Source organism: Giraffa tippelskirchi, chromosome 1, assembly GCF_054371585.1.
Source record: "Giraffa tippelskirchi isolate mGirTip1 chromosome 1, T2T-mGirTip1v1.2.pri, whole genome shotgun sequence".
Lineage (NCBI taxonomy): Eukaryota > Metazoa > Chordata > Mammalia > Artiodactyla > Giraffidae > Giraffa > Giraffa tippelskirchi.
Window position 1 is genome coordinate 103460332 of NC_137275.1, and position 21591 is coordinate 103481922.

At 38.7% G+C, this 21591-nt stretch overlaps 1 protein-coding gene and 1 long non-coding RNA gene across 2 annotated transcripts in view; one reads left to right on the forward strand and one right to left on the reverse strand.

Moving 5' to 3' along the window:
* Window positions 1-21591, reverse strand: part of LOC145504842 (neurotrypsin-like) — a 41466-nt gene that overhangs the window by 6622 nt on the left and 13253 nt on the right. Inside the window, 3 exon segments of the mRNA XM_081486171.1 lie at window positions 6183-6333; window positions 10924-11102; window positions 18722-18860. Of these exon segments, the coding sequence (XP_081342297.1) occupies window positions 6183-6333; window positions 10924-11102; window positions 18722-18860 (469 nt within the window).
* On the forward strand, window positions 6792-20725 carry LOC145505665 (uncharacterized). The gene is made up of 2 exons (XR_014053190.1): window positions 6792-7333; window positions 20403-20725. It is a non-coding gene; the product is annotated as an uncharacterized LOC145505665 (long non-coding RNA).

Consider the following 21591-nt stretch of genomic DNA (forward strand, 5'->3'; position numbering starts at 1 on the left):
CTGCCACTGCTTCCACCTTTTCCCCCTCTCTTTGCCATGAAGGAATGGGGCTGGATGCCATCATCTTAGCTTTTTTAATATTTAGTTTTAAGCCAGCTCTTTCACTCTCCTCCTTTGCCCTCATCAAGAGGCTCTTTAATTCCTCTTTGCTTTCTGCCATTAGAGTGGTATTATCAGCATATCTGAGGTTGTTGATGTTTCTCCTGACTGTTTTGATTCCAGCTTGTAACTCATCCAGCCTGGCATTTCTCATGTCTTGTTTAAGCCATGGTTATTTTCAGTTCTCTGTTACTCATGGTCAAACATCTCTTCACTCAAATTTATTTGACTAAATTTACTTCTCTCACAATTCAAAGTGACACCATATTCTCTAGAACCCCAGATTTCAGTGAAGAAGATCATGATTGCCTGTCAAAATGATAAATGACTTCAGAAATTGTATCTTCAGCCTTTTTCAGCCATTTAATTCTTAGACTAGAGAATTTATATTTTTAGTTTGCTTTTCAACGATACTGCATCTATTCCCCATTATTTAAGTTGCCTTTTTCTCCTTACATTATAACTATCTTGAGAATTTAAAACCAAAACAGGAATGCAATTTTGATATATGTAATTCAAATTTTACTATCCAGAAATAAGGTTTTATCAGAACAAAGCCACACTCATTCCCAAATTATTGTCTGTGGCTGCTTTTGCACTACACAAAAGCTCAGTGGAGTAATTGGAAAGTCTAAAATATTCACTATCTGCCCCTTTACGGAAAATGTTTGCTGACCCTTGCTCTAGAGGAAAGAGATTAATGAAAGCAAATATGGAAACTGATTTAGAGAACACTGAAAGCTGGAGAGTAGAAGCAGAAGAGACAGGATGACTAATGCAGGCCATGGGGAAGCCAGATAGGAGCAGAGTTTTAGAGAAAGGCAGATTGACCGTCTCTTGGGTCTCTGCCCGGTGACAATTGCTAGAAAAGAAAAAGACCTGTCAAAGAAAATTTCAGTGAGTATAATTCCTTGAGGCAAGACTAGGTGCTAAAATAAAACCAGGGACCAATATGAGAGAAAATAAAATTTGATCCCAAACTCAGAAACAAAAAATAAACTCCAGATGGTTTCAAAATTTAAATAGAAAGAAGGAAAGAAAGGGAGGAAGGAGGGAAAGAGGAAGACAAGATGACTAAAAAGTTAATACAATGCAATGAAATAATAATAACATAGTTCTTATAACCTTGGTAATAAGGGAATTTCCTGAGCAAGATGAAAAACCAAGAAATCAGAAAACAAAGACTAAAAAAAGTTAAACTTATAAATTTGAACTATGTAATAAATAAACCAAACACATAAATTTGAACTATTGTATGGCAAAATACACCACAACCAGATCAAAAGGCAAAGAAGGTGAAAGATATATTTGTAAAATATAACAGCAATCAAATAAAAAAAAATTCCTAGAAGTAAATAATCATAATTTATTATTATCATAATAAAAGAAAAAACGACCAACATCAAAAATAGGGTAATGGAGACAAACAAGCTATTTACAGAAGAAGAAATACCCATGGCCACTGAGCATATTGTAAGATGCTCAACTTACAGTGATCAAATTAAAACAGTTAGAATGCATTTTTACATATCCTTAAAATCCTTTGCACTAAAAATCTAGGCTAAAAGATTAAAAACTAAAGGCTTTCTATTCCCAAGAAAAAAATAACAAACCTAAAATACTCATTACTTGGGAGTGACTTGAGACAGGCTGGACAGAGTAACTGAAATACATTGCATTTCAAATATGTCAAAGATGTGGTAGAGGTTCTAGGAAAAAGCAAAAGCCCTGATTAACAGCCTCTAAACTGTGTTCCTTCCTTAAGGGAGAACACTAGATGGGAGATCAGAAGCCCCGGATAGTGACTCTGGGGAAAATCACCTATGTTATAATGCAGCCTTAAAACATCATTTGGGTGTTTTATTTTCTTCCTTATGCATCTCCATATTTTCCATTGTTTACAACCATTATTTTAATGATCACAAAAATGTTTAATTAAAATAAACTAATCAGAAAAATTAATGCAATAAATTCAAGAACCAAACAAAACAAAAAAAACACGAAGAAATCATGATGTAAAACAAACTAGGTTTCCCAGCTAATTTTGGAGTTCATTAAAAATTAAGATGATATTTATAAATTCACACAGTCCTTCAGCCTATTTCCTGGTGTCCTGGACTGTATTAGCTTTCAGGGGAATACCAAAGAAATGGATGACTCTGCCGTTTAAGACATTGTCTAATACCAGGGAAAGCAACATGAGACTCATGGTTTGTTAAAGGCTAATAAGTACTATGTAAATTTGATAAAGTTGTGTGTTCTCTTCCCTTCCATTATGAAAAGTATGTCCACATCAGCCCTGGCAGTTCATTTGTAGTAACAGTCCCAGTTTTACTACTTTCTCACCATCTGACCACAGAATAAATTTGTGGAATAGGGGTTTTCTGATATAATGCATCGATTTATTAGGTTATTTTATGCAAAGCTGTTTGACCTACACAGCAGCAATCCCCAATAGACACCGAACTGATCCTATGTCTGATCCGTATCCAAAACATTCCTAAACCTATTTAGCTAATCTGATTGTATTCATATAAAATTTGTCTGTTTTTCATAGAAAAAGAGCAAATAAAAAATACCACCTGACTAACTCAATCCCTGGATTTAGCTACTACTTTGACTAGACACAGAATGGAGTTAGGCAATTCTATTGTGTAAAAAGAATTACTTGCTAGGTTATAAAAGATTGGTTCTTTGACAGCAAATATCATTTTGTGACACATAACATTTGGATGAAAAACTCATTTTTACTGGTCAATAGTCCATATTTCTTTCTGGAAAACAATCCCCTCTATCTCCAATAATGATATTTTGAAGTATACTGAATGATTACTGTATCCCAGACACTGGTCTAACAGCTTCAAATGTATTAACTTTTTCAATCCTCCCTACAACCCCATGATGTTATTACCCACTGTTTACAGATGAGGAAACTGAGTTGCAGAAGTTAAACAATTTGCCCAGCATTAGATAGTAAAATTTGTCTGGCTTTAGAGCAGACTCTGAAACACTTTACTTTCTTTCAGTCTCTTGGGGCATTTTCAGTGATGTGTCTGTGGCACATTAATATATAGTCTGTCTAAAACATGCTCATCATCAATTTCCTCCTACAATAAACTTTTCTCCCTTGACTTCCCTATTTCTTTCAGCTTGTATTCATATTTATTCTTATTAATACCTGCCTATTTTGCAAACAGTGTAACATGAAATGAAAAATCCTACCTTGGGAGCCACAAATCTCAAGATTCCAGTCTTCATTCACAGTATAATTTGGGGACTTTGAGTAATCTCAGAGAGCCTAACTTTCTCATCTGTTAAATAAGGCCTCCTTTCTGCTCAATAATTGGACATACTAATAATGTTTATAAAGTATTTTAAAAATTAATAAACAATAAAATAAGAGAACAAATAAATATTTAAAAAGAGCATGAGAAGAATTTTTATTTTGACCACGGAATAATATGGTTCTTTCTTTAAGATAATTTTATAGCCAAAAAAAAAACCTAAGAAGAAAACAGCGCTCAAAAATTTAAAATTCTTATGTAAATTATGGCATATCCACAAAATAAAATATGATGTCACAGTTCCATGAGCAGCTATGCTTTTAAGAGTTCTGAAAGACATAGGAAATGCTTTAATGTTAAGTGCACAAAAGGAACTCCAATTAAAATGTCTCTATCTGAAACTTCACTGCATATGTATGCATTCTCAAGTTCAATTTTCTAACACTTGGCTTCTTCCTTTCCTAATCCTCATGTTTCTCTGAGTTCTGGATTAATCAAATTTAAATATCTTAAGTACAGTTATTCCTTTTGTGTTTTAGGACGCTTGCCAGCTACCAAAATCTACAGCCACCATTAAAAGATGAGGGTCAACAAAGACAGCATCTCACAAAGAAATTGTAACCAGCACTCCAGGGAGGCATGATATAGTTTCCCTTTGGGAATTCAACAAAGCAAGTACCACTGAGATGAAACATGCAACATTAAAAATTATTGCATCTGAAAGTACTGTGCCTTTAAGTGAGCAAAACAAATTCTAGGGGAAGAGCACTTGCAGAATACTGCTGTACTGCAAGGTTATGAGAGAAGTAGAAAATCAAAGTAAAGAAAAACAAAGCAAAAGAACAGCATCAGCTCAGATCCTAGGGTACTTAATAATAAAAAAAAAATCTCCACCAAGCTAGATTGTTGGTTATTACACAGGCTTGTGGAAGATCTTTGCTGTCTTGAATATTTGAAGATATTTTTCCTTTTCATCACTTCTCCAAACACAAATCTCCTCATACAAAAGATGGCAGCGAGCAAATGCTTGAGAAAGATGTAAACACTTTACTCAACCCATACATATGTTCAACATTAATACAGTCTTCCTTGTGATTCTATCTCTACATTCTTTCCATGCAGTAGACTATTGTTTGTCAACACAGTCTTTGTTTGAGAACTGTTTATGTAAGTGAAAAAAAAAAATCTTGGCTCTCAAGAAAGAACTCTACATTACAACATGAATTTTTAGACTCACTTTTAAAACTATGAAAGTGAAAGTGTTAGTTGCTCAGTGGTATTCAACTCTTTGAGACCCCACAGACTATAGCCCGCCAGGCTCCACTGTCTATGGAATTCTCCAGGCAAGAATACTGGAGTGGGTTATCATTTCCTCCTCCAGGGGATCTTCCCAACCCAGGGATCGAACCCAGGTCTCTTGAGTATCCTGCATTAGCAAGTGGGTTCTTTACCAGTAGCGCCACCTGGGAAGCAAATACTTGAGTGATGTTTATCTAATCAAACTTTTGGATCTAGCCTCCCATTTCAGAAGTTACAAGAACCAGAATGAGACAAATTCAGAAGGGAGGATATTCTACAAACCAACTGGTGTGGTCTTTGGTCTCTGCAACAAGTCAGTGTTAGGAAAAACAAGAAACTGTTCTGGATTAAAAGACTTTGGGGGTATAACGTCCAGATGCACCACAAGGCCCTGGCCTAAATTCTGCTACAGAGAAACCATCCGTCAAGGACATGGTGGGAACACCTATGGAAATCTGAATATTACAGGATATTAAACAATGTAAGAATGATTACCACTGACATTAGTTGTGATGATAATTTGGCTATGTAGGACAATGTTCTTATTTTTAAAAGGTGAAGTATACACTGAAGTATTTAGAGGTAAAATGTTGAAACACCTTTATTTTGTTTTAAAATACTTTAATATTAACCTACAGTTTTGAAAAAGTGGGAGGGGAGGGGTCAGTTGCAAAAACAATTGCAAAAAAATTACGGTTCAAGGTTCAAAAATCATGCTCCAGTGTCAAAGACTATGCTTAACTGGACAAAGTGAAACAAGAACTGAGAAGACTTAATTTTGAGAGGTCTCCACATCAACCCACCCCTACCTGCCACAACATGCTAAATAATTTTTTTCCAATTTAAAGTAAAATATCAACTTCAGAAGATCTGCCAGTATAATTTCAGAGAAACTTTTAGGCCTGCTATACCAATGTTCAAAATCACTAAAGACAAGGATCAGAGGATACACAATTATACCATACTATTCCAAAGTAACCATAACTAAAGCAACATATAATATTGGTTTTCTGTCTTTATTCCACAAGCTTCATTGCCATATCCTGCATAGGAATTATTTCCTTTGAACATTAATAAACATTCTTTGTTCTAAGCACATACCTAACAAATAAGGAGCAAAGGGCAAAAGTTTAGACGATATTTGGGGGAAAGAAGTTGAACTTCAGTTAAAGCCTCACAACTAGTTTCATCATATGACTTTGGTAAGTTACTGCAGTTGACCGTGCTAGTTACTACCTGGGAGTCCTATAAAGGCTCCTGATAAAAAGTGGTAAAAGGCTTAAGGTTCTTAAGGATACAAAATCAGTTGAATTCAGATACAAACAGGTTAGATCTATAGGTACATAGACATTCTCTTCAAGGAGACTACCGCCAAATACAATGATCAAAAAGGTGGCTTTTTCTACTTGTTCAAAGAAATGTGCAATTTAAACACACCTATCTTTGGGTATGGAAGTAATAAACTTGAAATGTAAGCAAAACAAAAGAAGAAGAACCAACCTCAGACCCAGCTGCCTGCAGACCACTTCTGCATCTGCATCATCCCACTGGTCGTCACAGACTGTCCCCCACTGACCGGCATGGTAGACCTCCACTCGGCCCTCACGCACACTGCTCCCCCCAGCAAGGCGCAGGATGGGGAACGCAGGGCCTGCAATATGAAATTAACAACAAATTAAACCTACACATTCATACTGAGCTATAGAAGATCAGGTATATTCTATTTCTTTGCCATTCTCAATCATAAAGTTATATTTAATAAGCCACTTCAGCAATATGGACATACCCACGCATGTCTAATATATTTTATGATAATCTCAACTGATTAAAATCCTCCAACTTGAATTACATTCATACAAATAGCTGTCAAGAGGAAGCAGTCTAAATTCACTTTTTCCCGAGGACCTCAGAAACCAGAAAAGACACACTCAAAACTGCAGTTATTGGAAATCCATTTGATTTTTATGGTATTGTGGGGGATAGCATTGATTTTTTATTTACAGTAACTTGAGAATTACCAACATGTAATTATTAAGAATGGCACTTATATCTATGACATACTTGCTTTCAGCATAGAAATATTTTTACATTTGTAGAGATCAAGTCAAAGTTAACATTATCACATTATAAGAAGCTGGTGGACATCACAGCCAGTACCTTCAAAAAACAATATTGAAGATTCATTTGTGTATGAATCAGTTCATCATTTGTGTATGAATCAATTCATTCTCTGTGAAGAATACCAGAGGCTTCCCCATGCAAATTCCTTATTATAGTCTACAATGCCCTTATCTAGCTTCATCAGTTTTTTAATTTTTCTCTCTTTTTCTTAGTCTAGAATTGAGGACACAGGGAACGCCTTTCCCTTTCACTCAAGTACTTCAGATACCCAGCTATGTAGAAGGCATGTAATAAATATTTGTTGACTGACTGGATTGGCAAACGATGACTAAAAGCCTAGAAAGAATATCCCAAACAACGAAAAATAACTATTGATATCCACTCCTTCAATTCTGTTTCTTAAACAGCTGTTAGGCAGAGAGGCACTGCACAAATGCTACCCTTAAGAAGTATATTGCCTCGGGATATGGACAACATGAGTACAGATGGGAGACCATTGAGAAGGCCCTGCAGGGGTTCAGATGCAAAAGGTGCTCGCCCACCCCCGGAGGAAATTAGGGAATCTCTTCTAAAGGAGCTGTAGCTGAGAGGGCCAAGATGATGGATGGGACTTCATAAGTTCTACATGGGGGATGTGCACTTCAGACAAAATGAACCGAATGAACACAAGCATAGAAACACAAAGCTGTATGTGTTTGGGAAACAGAACGGCCCTCTAATTTTTCTGGAATAAAGAATGTGAGATGGTCAAAGGTTCAGAACAGGCTGGGTCCCTATTAGGAAATTTAGTGTTATCTTTTGCCAAATACTCATCATTTATCCACATGAAATATGCTTCTAATTCCTCCACAGTATAAGCAGCTATCAATAAATGGTACTTGGACATTCATATTTATATTCAAATATCACACCAGAGAAGGGATTTAGATTAGCAAACATGTACATATACTCATACTCTGATATTTGTAACACAGTTTTCTTACATAAGTCAACTAGCACTTGTAATTTGGAAAAGGATAAAGGTAGGTTTAATAAACATAACTGTTCTCAACAGTATATAGCAGCTTCTTATAATTAATGACTGCTGAATTATGACAAGAAACCTAAATTTACATGTTACTATGTTTTTCTTTTAAGAAGCTTGGAAAATATAGAAACAAACCAATAGAAACAGCATAAATTTCTTAAACTATTATATCCTTCTCTGCTTCTCCTCTCCCCACCTCCATAGTAAGCTTGGAGAAAACAGAAAAAAAAAAAAAAAATTAAAAGGAAATTTAAAATTATCTACAACCTAGAAACATTATGGCATAATTACCTTACATTTTTTTAAACGTTGTGCTTTATTTTTAAATGTAGTTTTTACACTGGTTGTGTAAGTATTTGTGAAAATATAGAGAAGCTCAAAGACAAAATTTAGTCACCATCTCACATCTTCCCAATAAATACATGCACAAAAAAAAAATCACTTGAAAGAAATTTCAGTGAAGTAGTTGACTGGTATTTAACTTATGGATAAATAAAACTCCCAGACATTTTCATTTATACTGATATTTCCTATGTCCAATACAAAGATACGATCTTCTACTTTGTAAGTGTTGGAAAAGTACTAAATGCCAAGATGCTAAATGTAAATTCCAAACTAAAAGAAAGTATTAATGTTAAAGGTCTGCTGCTGTGCCTTAAGATAGACTCAGTGTTTGCTGATTTGAGCTATTTGTTTTCATATTCTCATTTAATTTACCATAAAAGCATATTTTTTCATTCTCACTTCTAATTTATCTCAACCTTCGATATGTTATATATGCTTACATCAACCTTAAATTTATCTTTGCAGCCAGAGCATAAACAAGTGGATAGATTATAGAGAATGGAGAGCTTTTTTAAAAAAAGAGTAGACAGAGAGCCTGAAAAAAATATACTGACTTCCCATTGTTGTTAGAATTAAATGCAGGCTTTTAGAGTACTACAAACTGTATGTGTGTATAACTGAGTCATTTTGCTGTACACCAGAGACTGGCACAACACTGTAAATCAAATTAAAAATAAAATAAAGTACTATGAAACCCTGAAAAAAAAAAGGATTGTTTTCAAAAATTTACTTACTTCACTACTTGAAAAATGTTAACATACTTTATCAGTTCAGTTGAACACAGAATACAAGCAATGTCTACAAAAAGCAGTGCACTGTTGAGCCCGATGCACAGCATCCCTGATGTAGCAATGTGTAAACATGTGTTTGCCACAAGTAGGATTACCAAGAGGTGGAGAGGCAAAGGAAGAAAAGGAAAAACTTACAAGACATAAAGACTTAGAATGCACCTTGCATCCACAAAAGGACTGTAGCTCTCCAAGCACACACTTGTGTGATATCTTGCACCATTTCCATTGGTTCTTCCAGTCAGTTCACAGGAATGACCCTAGCTTGGATCTTCCTATGTTTTGCAGAGGGAGTGTGTCAATTCCTTCCCTGATACTTGTACTCAATCAGAAACCATTGCCCTCGGCTGTCTGCTGGCATTCTAAGACCTGGGACATCTGATCACGCTACTATCGCCAAGAAAATCCAAAAAGGTGTGATAGCCACAGGTTGTGGTCACACGTTAAAACAATCACAGACCCCAGAAAACCCACCCACAATTGTGAAACTAAAAGCCTAGAAAGAATATCCCAAACAAGGAAAAATAACTAGCAAAGGGAGCTTCTCCCGCTGCTTCCGTTCACATGATCATACACACATCTGTATACCAAAACCACATACTAATCACCAATGCTGCAGATGGTGACTGCAGTCATAAAATTAAAAGATGCTTCCTCCTTGGAAGGAAAGTTATGACCAACCCAGGCAGCATATTAAAAAATAGCGACATTACTTTGCCAACAAAGGTCCATCTCGTCAAGGCTAAGGTTTATCCAGTAGTCATGTATGGATATGAGAGTTGGACTATAAAGAAAGCTGAGCGCCGAAGAATTGATGCTTTTGAACTGTGGTGTTGGAGAAGACTCTTGAGAGTCCCTTGGGCTGCAAGGAGATCCAACCAGTCCTTCCTAAAGGAGATCAGTCCTGGGTGTTCATTGGAAGGACTGATGTTGAAGCTGAAGGTCCAATCCTTTGGCCACCTGATGAGAAGAGCTGACTCATTTGAAAAGACCCTGATGCTGGGAAAGACTGAAGGCAGGACGAGAAGGGGACAACAGAGGATGAGATGGTTGGATGGCATCACTGAGTCAGTGGAGATGAGTTTGAGTAAACTCCGGGAGTTGGTGATGGACAGGGAAACCTGGCATGCTGCGGTCCATTGGATCGCGAACAGTCAGACACGACTGAGCGACTGAACTGAACTGAATGCCTAGGACATCATGCATAGGAGCCCTTATCCAAGGTAGCGATTTGTTTTATGGAATGTGCTATCTTCAAAGAATAACGCTAATAACTATGATTCTATTCTATTTTATAAAGTGAAAACATTTTATTATAGTTTCTGTATTTTATATTTGGTTTCAAGATGACTTTTAACTTGATTCCATCACAATTTTTCATTACCCAAATAAGTGTTTCATATACAGTATATAATAATCCTATAAACAAATTATATTAAAACAGAAAATATGTGAAGTGAGGTCAGGGCTTCTCAGGCGGTCCAGTGGTTAAGAGTTTGCCTTGCAATGCAGGGGACACCAGTTCAAACCCTGGTCTAGGAAGATCCCACATGCTAGGGGGCAGTTAGGTGCAAGCATCACATCTACTAAAGCCTGCATGATCTAGAGCCTGTGCTCCACAGCAAGAAAAGCCACCTCAATCAATGAGAAGCCCGTGCACTGCAACTAGAGAGTAGCCCCCACTTACTGCAACTAGAGAGAGCCCGTGCACAGCAGTCAAGACTCGGTGCAATCAAAAAATTTTTTAATTAAAAAAAAAAAACAACTGAGTTCAAATGGAAATCCGACTGTTACATGAATTCCTTTGAAGACTAATTAGATTGTTGATAGACTATGATGATTCAGACTCAGGTCTGTATTTCAACGCTTAGGAAAACATTCAACTAAGACATGTTTTTCATCTGGAATGCTGAAAACAGAATAAAAGTAAAGCGAGGGAATAAAAATTTTTTTTTTTCACCATGGGAAAAGCTACACAGGTCAGCAGCTGCCATCTTCTCAGAACATGCCCTGCCCTGCCAGATGTCTTTTTCACAAAGCAGTATATTTTCTTCATCTCCTCTGCAACGGACATTGCTCCAATAAACGGGAATAAGGCCCAGTTCAGAAAACGGGGTTTGTTTTGCGACTCCTTTTCCTCTGGAAGTACAATGCTCAAGGTTAGGTTTATCAAATGTAGGCTAACTTTTATCAAAGCACAAGGGTTTTAAAAAAATTGAAAAAGTCAAAAAAGGTGGATGTGGAAGAAAAAGACAAACATAATGGATTATGTAAATTTCAAGGAAATCAAAATATTAGATCAGAACAGGGTGATTATCTATGGCAATCTTTCTAATTAACCTTGAATAATGCTAGGCATGTGCCTTTATCTACAGCTGATTTTAGAAGAAAATGGGCAAATACTACAGACATAAAACAGGAGTCTGGATGGTTATATGGAAGAAGTGTGTCTGTCATGTGATCTAGTGGGACTTGGATTCTAGTCTGCACTCAGCTGCAAATTACTCTAACACGTCTCTAAGTCCTTCCTTCTGATACATGAAAGAAGTCTGGATGCTTGAAGATTCTTTCCTATTCCAATATTTTAGGCTGTCATTTTCAAAACAATTATTATTGCCACATCTAAGCAAGGTAATATCAAGAGAGGCAATCCATTCCCATTTTTAAAAAATTTATATATATATAATAGTATTTGCTAATGAACTTTTGAAATCAATTGAGAAAACTCATCTAGTCTACATACTTTTAACCTCTAATATGTACAAAGCTTAAATTAAATTTTTAAAAGATTAAATGCTTATCTGAATAACATGATGATCTCTAGAACTGTCTCCATGCTACAGCTTCCATTAACCCAACAATAAATATTTGGGGTGTATCTAAAATATGAATCTGTCTTGACAGCAATAAAGCCAGGTTGCTCTGCTCTTATTTGAAATTCTTTTTTATTAATGGACTACTAAGAGATGACAGAAGGAATCAGATCAGCTTATCTGAAGTTTATGTTTGCATAAAGATAGTTTACATTCTTTTATCAATCAAGGGAGGGAAGTCGCTCAGTCGTGTCCGACTCTTTGCGACCCCGTGGACTCTAGCCTACCAGGCTCCTTCGTCCATGGGATTCTCCAGGCAAGAATACTGGAGTGGTTTGCCATTTCCTTCTCCAGGGGATCTTCCCGACCCAGGGATCGAACCCAGGTCTCCCGCATTGGAGGCAGACGCTTTAACCTCTGAGCCACCAGGGAAGTCCCTTATCAATCAAGAGGATCTCTGTAATTCACATCTCCGCTACAGAGCTTGTTTTGTTTTAAAATTTTTTAGAAAATTTTATTGGCATATAGTTGATTTACAGTGTTGTATCTGCTGTACAAAAAAGTGAATCAGTTATGCATATACACATATCCATTCTTTCTGCTGTACAAAAAAGTGAATCAGCTATGCATATACATATATCCATTCTTTTTTAGATTATTTTCCCATATAGGTCATCACAGAGCACTGAGTAGAGTTCCCTGTGCTATAAAATAGGTACTTATTAATTATTTATTTTATATATAGTAGTGTGTATATATCAATCCCAATCTCCCAATTTATCCCTCCCTACTGTCCCCCCTTAGTAATCATAAGATTGTTTTCTACATCTGTAATTCTATTTCTATTTTGTAAATAAGTTCATTTGTACCATTTTTGTTTTCTTATGTCAGTCTCATAGAAAATTTCATTCTTCCCTGCTTTTCAGGGATAATAAAAGCACAGGTAGAAAGGTCCATGAAGGAAGACACTGACATCAACCTACAAATTGTTACACCTTCAGGCTGTCAAAGAAAAAGCATCAAGCCAACATTCTTTGTGACTTGCCCAACCAGCCAAGGACTGTTTGCCAAACAAACCACTGGGGATAAAATCAGTAATTAACATGCTAACACCATAACTCTTTGTAGGCTCTCTCCTCTTGCTTTTATCCTGATTTATTTCAACCCTCATTGTAAAAAATTAGTGAGTTGTAGCTGAACTTAACTAATTGTTTAGTTAACTAACTTAACTAATCGTTGTTTAGTTGCTAAGTTGTGTCTGACTCTTTGCAATCCCATTTACTGTAGCCCGCCAGGTTCCTCTGTCCATGGGATTTCCCAGCAAGACAACCGGAGCAGGTTGCCACTTCCTTCTCTAGGGGCTCTTCCTGACCTAGAGATAGAACTTGCATCTCTTGCACTGGCAGGTGGATTCTTTACCGATAAGCCACCAAGGAAGCCTAATTAAGTATTGTTGTTGTTGTTCAGTCGCTCAGTCGTGTCCAATTCTTTGAGACCTTAAGGACTGCAGCACACCAGGCTTCCCTTTCCTTCACCATCTCCAGTAGCTTGCTCAAATTCATGTCCATTGAGTCGGTGATGCCATCCAACCATCTCATTATCCCCTTCTCCTTCTGCCTTCCATCTTTCCCAGAATCAGGGTCTTTTCCAATCAGTCAGCTCTTCACATCAGGTAGCCAAAGTACTGGAGCTTCAGCTTCAGCATCAGTCCTTCCAATGAATATTCAGGGTTGATTTCCTTTAGGATTGCCTGGTTTGATCTCCTTGAGTATAAGGGACTCTCAAGAGTATTCTCCAACACCACAGTTGGAAAGCATCAATTAAGTATTACATTAACCCTATTTGCTACTCTAATAGAATCAAAAGTCTGAATAAAACTTAAGCCTGCAAGGTTCGCCTGTACTAAATACTAATTTCCCACCTTCCGAGTGAGAAGACAGGAAACGGGCAAATTAAAATTCTTACTGATTTGACTGCACTTGACTAACCTTTTCATTTGTGTCATCACATTAGATATTACCACTCATTGATTATTAATCTAAAATATTTGCAAATAGAAAGCTTTTCTTTCAGGCCTTTTAACCTTTATTTTTTTCATAACAAGATATTTTCCAAGCTTTTTAAAGATCCTTGGTCATAAAGGTCAAGAAAAATATAGGGCATGTATACTTGGAAAAAATAAATGATACAGAAAAGCAGAACAATAACAACAACAAAAAAAACCCATTAATTCCAAAATGGAAACTTCTGCTCCTGGGAAACCCCTTGAGACAAAGCATAAAGGTACTGGGCATGGTGGGAGTCAGTGTACACCAGTCCATTTTAAGGAGAGTGCCTAGGGTCAGGCTGAAAGCATGAGGAGAAGAGGGTGAGAGAGGATGAGATGGTTGGATGGCATCACTGACTCAATGGACATGAGTTTGAGTAACTCCGGGATTTGGGGATGGATAGGGAGGCCTAGTGTGCTGCAGTCCATGGAGTAGCAAAGAGTCGGACACGACTGAGTGACTGAACTGAACGGAACTGAGGGTGGTAGGAACGGCCAGCAACTTCTCAGGATGACAGGTGCTGCTGGGCTGAGGGAAATTGCCATCTCTTACAGAATCTCCTCAGTGCAGAAACCTATGTCCCAGGATATCACACCTTACTCAGCATGGGATGAAACTACAAATGAACTTCACCTCCTACACACACACATACAACAGGGGAATCTGTGGCTGGCTCAAGGTAAAAGCGAATGACAGCAACCACAGGCTGTAGAGGCTACTGGGAAAATAAAACTCTTAGGACCCAATTCTTTGTTTCCTGGCACTGAAGAATCCATTTGTTAGATCAAAGACCAAAAGATGCTTTTATTTTTGGACCATTCAGCTTCTGCCCATTTCCTAGTCAATTCAGTTCAGTTCAGTTGCTCAGTTCTGTCAAACTCTTTGCGAACCCACGAACCACAGCACGCCAGGCCTCCCTGTGCATCGCCAACTCCCAGAGTTTACTCAAACTCATGTCCATTGAGTCGGTGATGCCATCCAACCAACCTTCTCATCCTCTGTTGTCCCCTTCTCCTCCTGCCTTCAATCTTTCCCAGCATCAGAGTCTTTTCAAATGAGTCAGTTCTTCACATCAGGTGGCCAAAGTACTGGAGTTTCAGCTTCAGCATCAGTCCTTCCAATGAATATTCAGGACTGATTTTCTTTAGGTAGGACTGGTTGGATCTCCTTGCAGTCCAAGGGACTCCCAAGAGTCTTCTCCAACACCATAGTTCAAAAGCATCAATTCTTTGGCATTCAGCTTTCTTTAGAATCCAACTCTACATCCATACATGACTACTGGAAAAACCACAGCTTTGATGAGACAGACCTTTGTTGGCAAAGTAATGTCTCTGCTTTTTAACATGCTGTCTATATTGGTCATAAGTTTTCTTCCAAAGAGGAAGCATCTTTTAATTTCATGGCTGCAGTCGCCATCTGCAGTGATTTTGGAGACCGAAAAAATGAAGTCAGCCACTGTTTCCACTGTTTCCCCATCTATTTGCCATGAAGTGATGGGACCAGATGCCATGATCTTAGTTTTCTGAATGTTGAGTTTTAAAACAGCTTTTTCGCTTTCCTCTTTCACTTTCATTAAGAGGCTCTTTAGTTCTTCACTTTCTGCCATAAGGGTCGTGTCATCTGCGTATCTGAGGTTACTGATATTTCTCCCGGCAATCTTGATTCCAGCTTGTGCGTGATCCAGCCTAGCATTTCTCATGATGTACTCTGCATATAAGCAGAGGTGACAATATACAGCCTTGATGTACGCCTTTCCATATTTGGAACCAGTCTGTTGTTCCAGGTCCAGTTCTAACTGTTGCTTCCTGATCTGCATACAGGTTTCTCAAGAGGCAGGTCAGGTGGTCTGGTATTTCCATCTCTTTCAGAGTTTTCCACAGTTGATTGTGATCCTCACAGTCAATGGCTTTGGCATAATCAATAAAGCAGATGTTTTTCCGGAACTCTCTTGCTTTTTCGATGATCCAATGGATGTTGGCAATTTGATCTCTGGTTCTGCTGCCTTTGTTAAATCCAGCCTGAACATCTGGAAGTTCACGGTTGAAGCGCGGCTTGGAGAATTTTGAGCATTACTTTACTAGCATGTGAGATGAGTGCAACTGTGCGGTACTTTGAGCATTCGTTGGCATTGCCTTTCTTTGGGAGTGGAATAAAAACTAACCTTTTCCAGTCTTGTGGCCACTGCTGAGATTTTCAAATTTGCTGGCATATTGAATGCAGCAATTTCACAGCATCATCTTTCAGGATTTGAAATAGCTCAACTGGAATTCCATCACCTCCACTAACTTTGTTCGTAGTGATGCTTCCTAAGGCCCACTTGACTTTGCATTCCAGGATGTCTGGCTCTAGGTGAGTGATCACACCATCGTGATTATCTGGGTCATGAAGATCTTTTTTGTATAGTTCTTCAGTGTATTCTTGCCATGTCTTCTTAACATCTTCTGCTTCTGTTAGATCCATACCATTTATGTCCTTTATTGAGCCCATCTTTGCATGAAATGTTCCCTTGGTATCTCTAATTTTTTTGAAGAGATCTCTAGGCTTTCCCATTCTATTGTTCTCCTTATTTCTTTGCACTGTTCACTGAGAAAGGCTTTCTTGTCGCTCTTGCTATTCTTTGAAACTCTGCATTCAAATGGGTATATCTTTCCTTTTCTCCTTTGCCTTTTGCTTCTCTTCTATTCACAGCTACTTGTAAGGCCTCCTCAGATAACCATTTTGCCTTTTTACATTTCTTTTCCTTGTGGATGGTCTTGATCACTGCCTCCTGTACAATGTCACGAACCTCCATCCACAGTTCTTCAGGCACTCTGTCTACAGATCTAATCCCTTCAATCTATTTCTCACTTCCAGTGTATAATCGTACAGGATTTGATTTAGGTCATACCTGAATGGTCTAGTGGTTTTCCCTACTTTCTTCAATTTAAGTCTGACTCTGAATAAGGAGTTCATGGTCTGAGCCATAGTCAGCTGCCGGTTTTGTTTTTGCTGACTGTATAGAGCTTCTCCATCTTTGGCTGCAGAGAATATAATCAATCTGATTTCAGTGTTGACCATCTGGTGATGTCCATGTGTAGTCTTCTCTCATGTTGTTGGAAGAGGGTGTTTGCTATGACCAGTGCATTCTCTTGGCACAAGTCTATTAGCCTTTGGCCTGCTTCATTCTGTACTCCAAGGTCAAATTTGCCTGTTACTCCAGGTATTTCTCGACTCCCTACTTTTGCATTCCAGTCCCCTATAATGAAAAGGACATCTTCTTTGGGTGTTAGGTCTAAAAGGTCTTGTAGGGCTTCACAGAATCATTCAACTTCAGCTTCTTCAGCATTACTGGTCAGGGCATAGACTTGGATTACTGTGATATTGAATGGTTTGCCTTGGAAATGAACAGAGATCATTCTGTCGTTTTTGAGATTGCATCCAAGTACTGCATTTTGGACTCTTTTGTTGACTATGAGGGCTACTCCGTTTCTTCTAAGGGATTCTTGTCCACAGTAGTAGATATAATGGTCATCTGAGTTAAATTCACCCATTCCAGTCCATTTTAGTTCGCTGATTCCTAGAATGTCGACGTTCACTCTTGCCATCTCCTGTTTGAACACTTAAAATTTGCCTTGATTCATGGACCTAACATTCCAGGTTCCTTTGCAATATTGCTCTTTACAGCATCAGACTTTACTTCCATCACCAGTCACATCCACAACTGGGTGGTGTTGTTGCTTTGGCTCCATCTCTTCATTCTCTCTGGAGTTATTTCCCCACTGATCTCCAGTAGTATATTGAGCACCTGGGGAGTTCATCTTTCAGTGTCATATTTTTGGCCTTTTCATATTGTTCATGGGGTTCTCAAGGCAAAAATACTGAAGTGGTTTGCCACTCCCTTCTCCAGTGGACCACGTTTTGTCAGAACTCTCCACCATGACCTATCTGTCTTGAGTGGCCCTACACGGCATGACTCATAGTTTCAATGAATTAGACAAGACTGTGGTCCATGTGATCAGATTGGTTAGTTTTCTGTGATTGTGGTTTTCAGTCTGTCTGCCCTCTGATGGAGAAGGACAAGAGGTTATGGAAGCTTCCTGATGGGAGAGACTGACTGAGGGGGAAACTGGGTCTTGTTCTGATGGGCGGGGCCATGCTCAGTAAATCTTTAATCCAATTTTCTGTTGATGGGCGGGGCTGTGTTCCCTCCTTGCTGTTTACCTGAGGCCAAACTATCGTGGAGGTAATGAAGATAATGGTGACCTTCAAAAGGTCCCGTGCATGCACTGCTACACTCAGTGCCCCCAGCCCTGCAGCAGGCCACCACCGACCCATGCCTCCGCTGGAGACTCCTGGACACTCCCCGGCAAGTCTGGGTCAGTCTCTTGTGAGGTCACTGCTCCTTTCTCCTGGGTCCTGGTGCACACAAGGTTCTGTTTGTGCCCTCCCAGAGTCTATTTCCCAGTCCTGTGTAAGTTCTGGCAGCTCTATGGTGGGGTTAATGCCGACCTCCTCCAAAAGGGCTTATGCCATAGCCAGGTCTGCTACACCCAGAGCCCCTGCCCCAGCGGCAGGCCACTGCTGACCCTCACCTCCACAAGTGAGGCTCAAACATAGTTCTGCCTCAGTCTCTGTGGGGTCCCTGGGTCCTGGTGTGCACTTGGTTTGTTTGAGCCCTCTGAGCGTCTCTGGCAGGCATTTCCTAGTCAGCAGGGGTAGTAACAAGTGAAATGCATTTGTATGTAAAGGAACTCACTCCTTCCATTGGGGACCCTTTCTTTAAAAGTCTCCTGAGAGAAGTGAGTGAGGAACGTGAGAGAAGGAGAAGGAGGAGGTAACCTCTCCAAGGTAACAGCGGGAGGCCAGCACTCCCTTCAGGTATCAGCAGACAGATTCGGTCAAGGATGAACAAACTCACCCCAGCTGCAGCTGGTGACAAACAGCTGAAGCATCAGCGTCGTCCCAGTGGCTGCTACAAACGACGCCCCAGGCTCCATTCTCATACACTCCTACTGTGCCTTCAAAGGCGCTTTTGCCACCACGAAGCCGGACTGACCCTAAATGGAAAAGAATCCCCAGATCCTTGAATAGAACATAACCGTTTGAACACACTGAACATACTGAACGAGTCCTCGGGTAACATGCTGAGAGAGCCAGGCTTTCACTGTTCACAGCAAGTCCTTCTTTCTTTAAATGAGGATTTAGCAGGCTCTTTTTTTTAAATTAACATCCTGATGTCAATGCTAAGGATACTTTCTTTCTTTATCCAGGCAAACAGAAGTCCAAAGGGAAAAAGTGGAAGACTGTGACTAATGGCAGATATTGCATCCCACATGTTTGATTACATCACATAGGAAGTTCTTATCACTTATGTATCACTTTCCATCTTCACGAGACATCACAGATTTTAAAAAAAGAAAAACAGAAACAAATACAATGCTGTTTATAAGTTACCTGTTATTGGCTGTTGTATCTTCCTTCTATCTGTTCTTCCACTAAAGAAGAATAAAATGTTTTTCCCCTTTTAGCCTCTCCAGTAGTTGTGAGAAGTCTAAAGACAATGTCTAAAATTTCAGAAAGGTGTTAAGTGTCAGAAATACTGTCTAATGTTAGTCTTAGGGAAACTGCCCCTAGGGAGACTGGTGTGGTGTAACTGAATGGCCCTTGAACTTCACTTCTCTTTACATATCATCCCCACTGAGCTGCTCCACAGTCCATAATTTGAGTCATTCTTCTCAGTCTTAAAAGAGTCAAAATTTAAATTAGAGCATCCCTGGGAAGATACTATTTTAAGTCTTACCCCTTAACTGTGGATCAAAGTGGTTACTAGGCTTACTGTGGTGATTATTTCATAACATATGCAAATTGCAATCACTATGCAGTACATCTGAAACCAACATAATAGCGTATATCAAATATATTTCAAGTTTTTTTTAAGTGTGCATCAAAGGACTACATTTCTCTTCTCACGGGCATTTATTCTTAGAGTCGGTCCTGAGGCTGCAGTTGAGACATGTGCAGAGGTAGAATCAAACTCAGACAACTTAAAAATTTCATAAAAGTCTGTGAAAAGTCACTTAAGATGACCTTTGTTTCATAGGTAAAAGAAGTTAAGAAATTAAATTTTATTAAAAATTTCTGGCACATTTTACATATTTCAAAGTAATCTATGGCTTTATAATTATTTTTCAAAAATAATAGATTCTAAATCATCCATTCATTTCATTTGCATTAGCCTAGTCATCTATCACTATTATTTTCCACCCAATCATCCTTTAAAAATATAACTATTTAAGAAACACATATCCTATCTCTCATGATAAATACAAAGTGTCATTTAATTTAAACAAGAGGCAAGAACAAATGGAGACAAAGTTGCACTGCCAAATCCTGATTACTCAGGAGAGAAGGTGAGCGTGCATCATTCATATGGCAGATAATCTAAAACTGATTCATATATATTCTAACTTTCTTTAATTCAGACCAAGCAAGAGGAAGCCCTGTCTAGCTCAGTGAAAATGTTAGGGGGAAACACCAACTGAAACCGCTCACCCTGGCCAGGCACCACAGTAACCATCTCATGATTTATTTTATGACAGGAGGTCCTGGTAAAGAACATGAAACTAACAAGCCACCACCAACCAGAAGAATTTGGGAAAGCTCCAAAGGAGACACCAATCCCTATGTCCTACCAACTTCCCAGAATCCTCCTCGCTGGAATCCATCTTGACTGAGCAATGCCTGGACCAACAGGAAGGACCTGAGTCAGAATGACTGGCCAGAGACAACCCGGAAACTAATCTCATCACCATAGGTCCCAAGACTGTGAGCCATGGGGCAGAGCAGTTCTCCTGGGTTTCCTTACAGTACTGCTCTCCACCCAGGCGCCCCTTTACCAATAAAATCTCTTGCTTTGTCAGCACATGTGCCTCCTCAGATAATTCCTTTCTCACTGTCAGACAAGAGCCTACTCTTGGGCCTTAGAAGAGGTCCCCCTTTCTACAACAAAAAGTGTGAGCTGTAGAATATTTTTAAAGAAATATGTCCAAAGAGTTTAACTGAACTTTAATGATTTCTTATAATCACAAAATGTCTTCTATAGAGACCCACATAATACTAATATCATGCACAGTAAAAATGTCTTTTGATTTTTTTCAAATCAAAGAATTCATTTGTTCACCTCAAACACATGTTATTTGAAATGATGTTTAATCCGAAAGTGAAAGTCACTCAGTCGTGTCCAACTCTTTGTGGCCCCATGACTATACAGTCCATGGAATTATCCAGGCCAGAATACTGGAGTGGGTAGCCGTCTCCTTCTCCAGGGGGATCATCTCAACCCAGGGAGCGAACTCAGGTCTCCCACATTGCAGGCGGATTCTTTACCAGCTGAGCCACCAGAGAAACCGTTTAATCTATTATCTGTTTATTAATTCACCACCACCACAAATACCACCGCCATCAAATTCTTCATGTCAAAGGGTTGGACAGAAGTTCTAGTAATGAAAACAAACTGGAACTCTACTCATGCATGTTAAATAATCACAATAAAATGTAAAATATTGCCCAAATCACTAAAAAGCTTTCAAAGAAGAAATGATGCAGGCATATTATCTAAATGATTAAGGCACCTATCTACAAATGAGGAGGAGAAAACTCTGCATAATGTGTAACTGTTACCATAACATCATTATAACAAAAATGATAGCACTGGGAATAATTTCCAGGTCAATTATCAGTTCTACCATCATTTCTCACATGCACCAAACATGCTGTGAAAACCTGGAT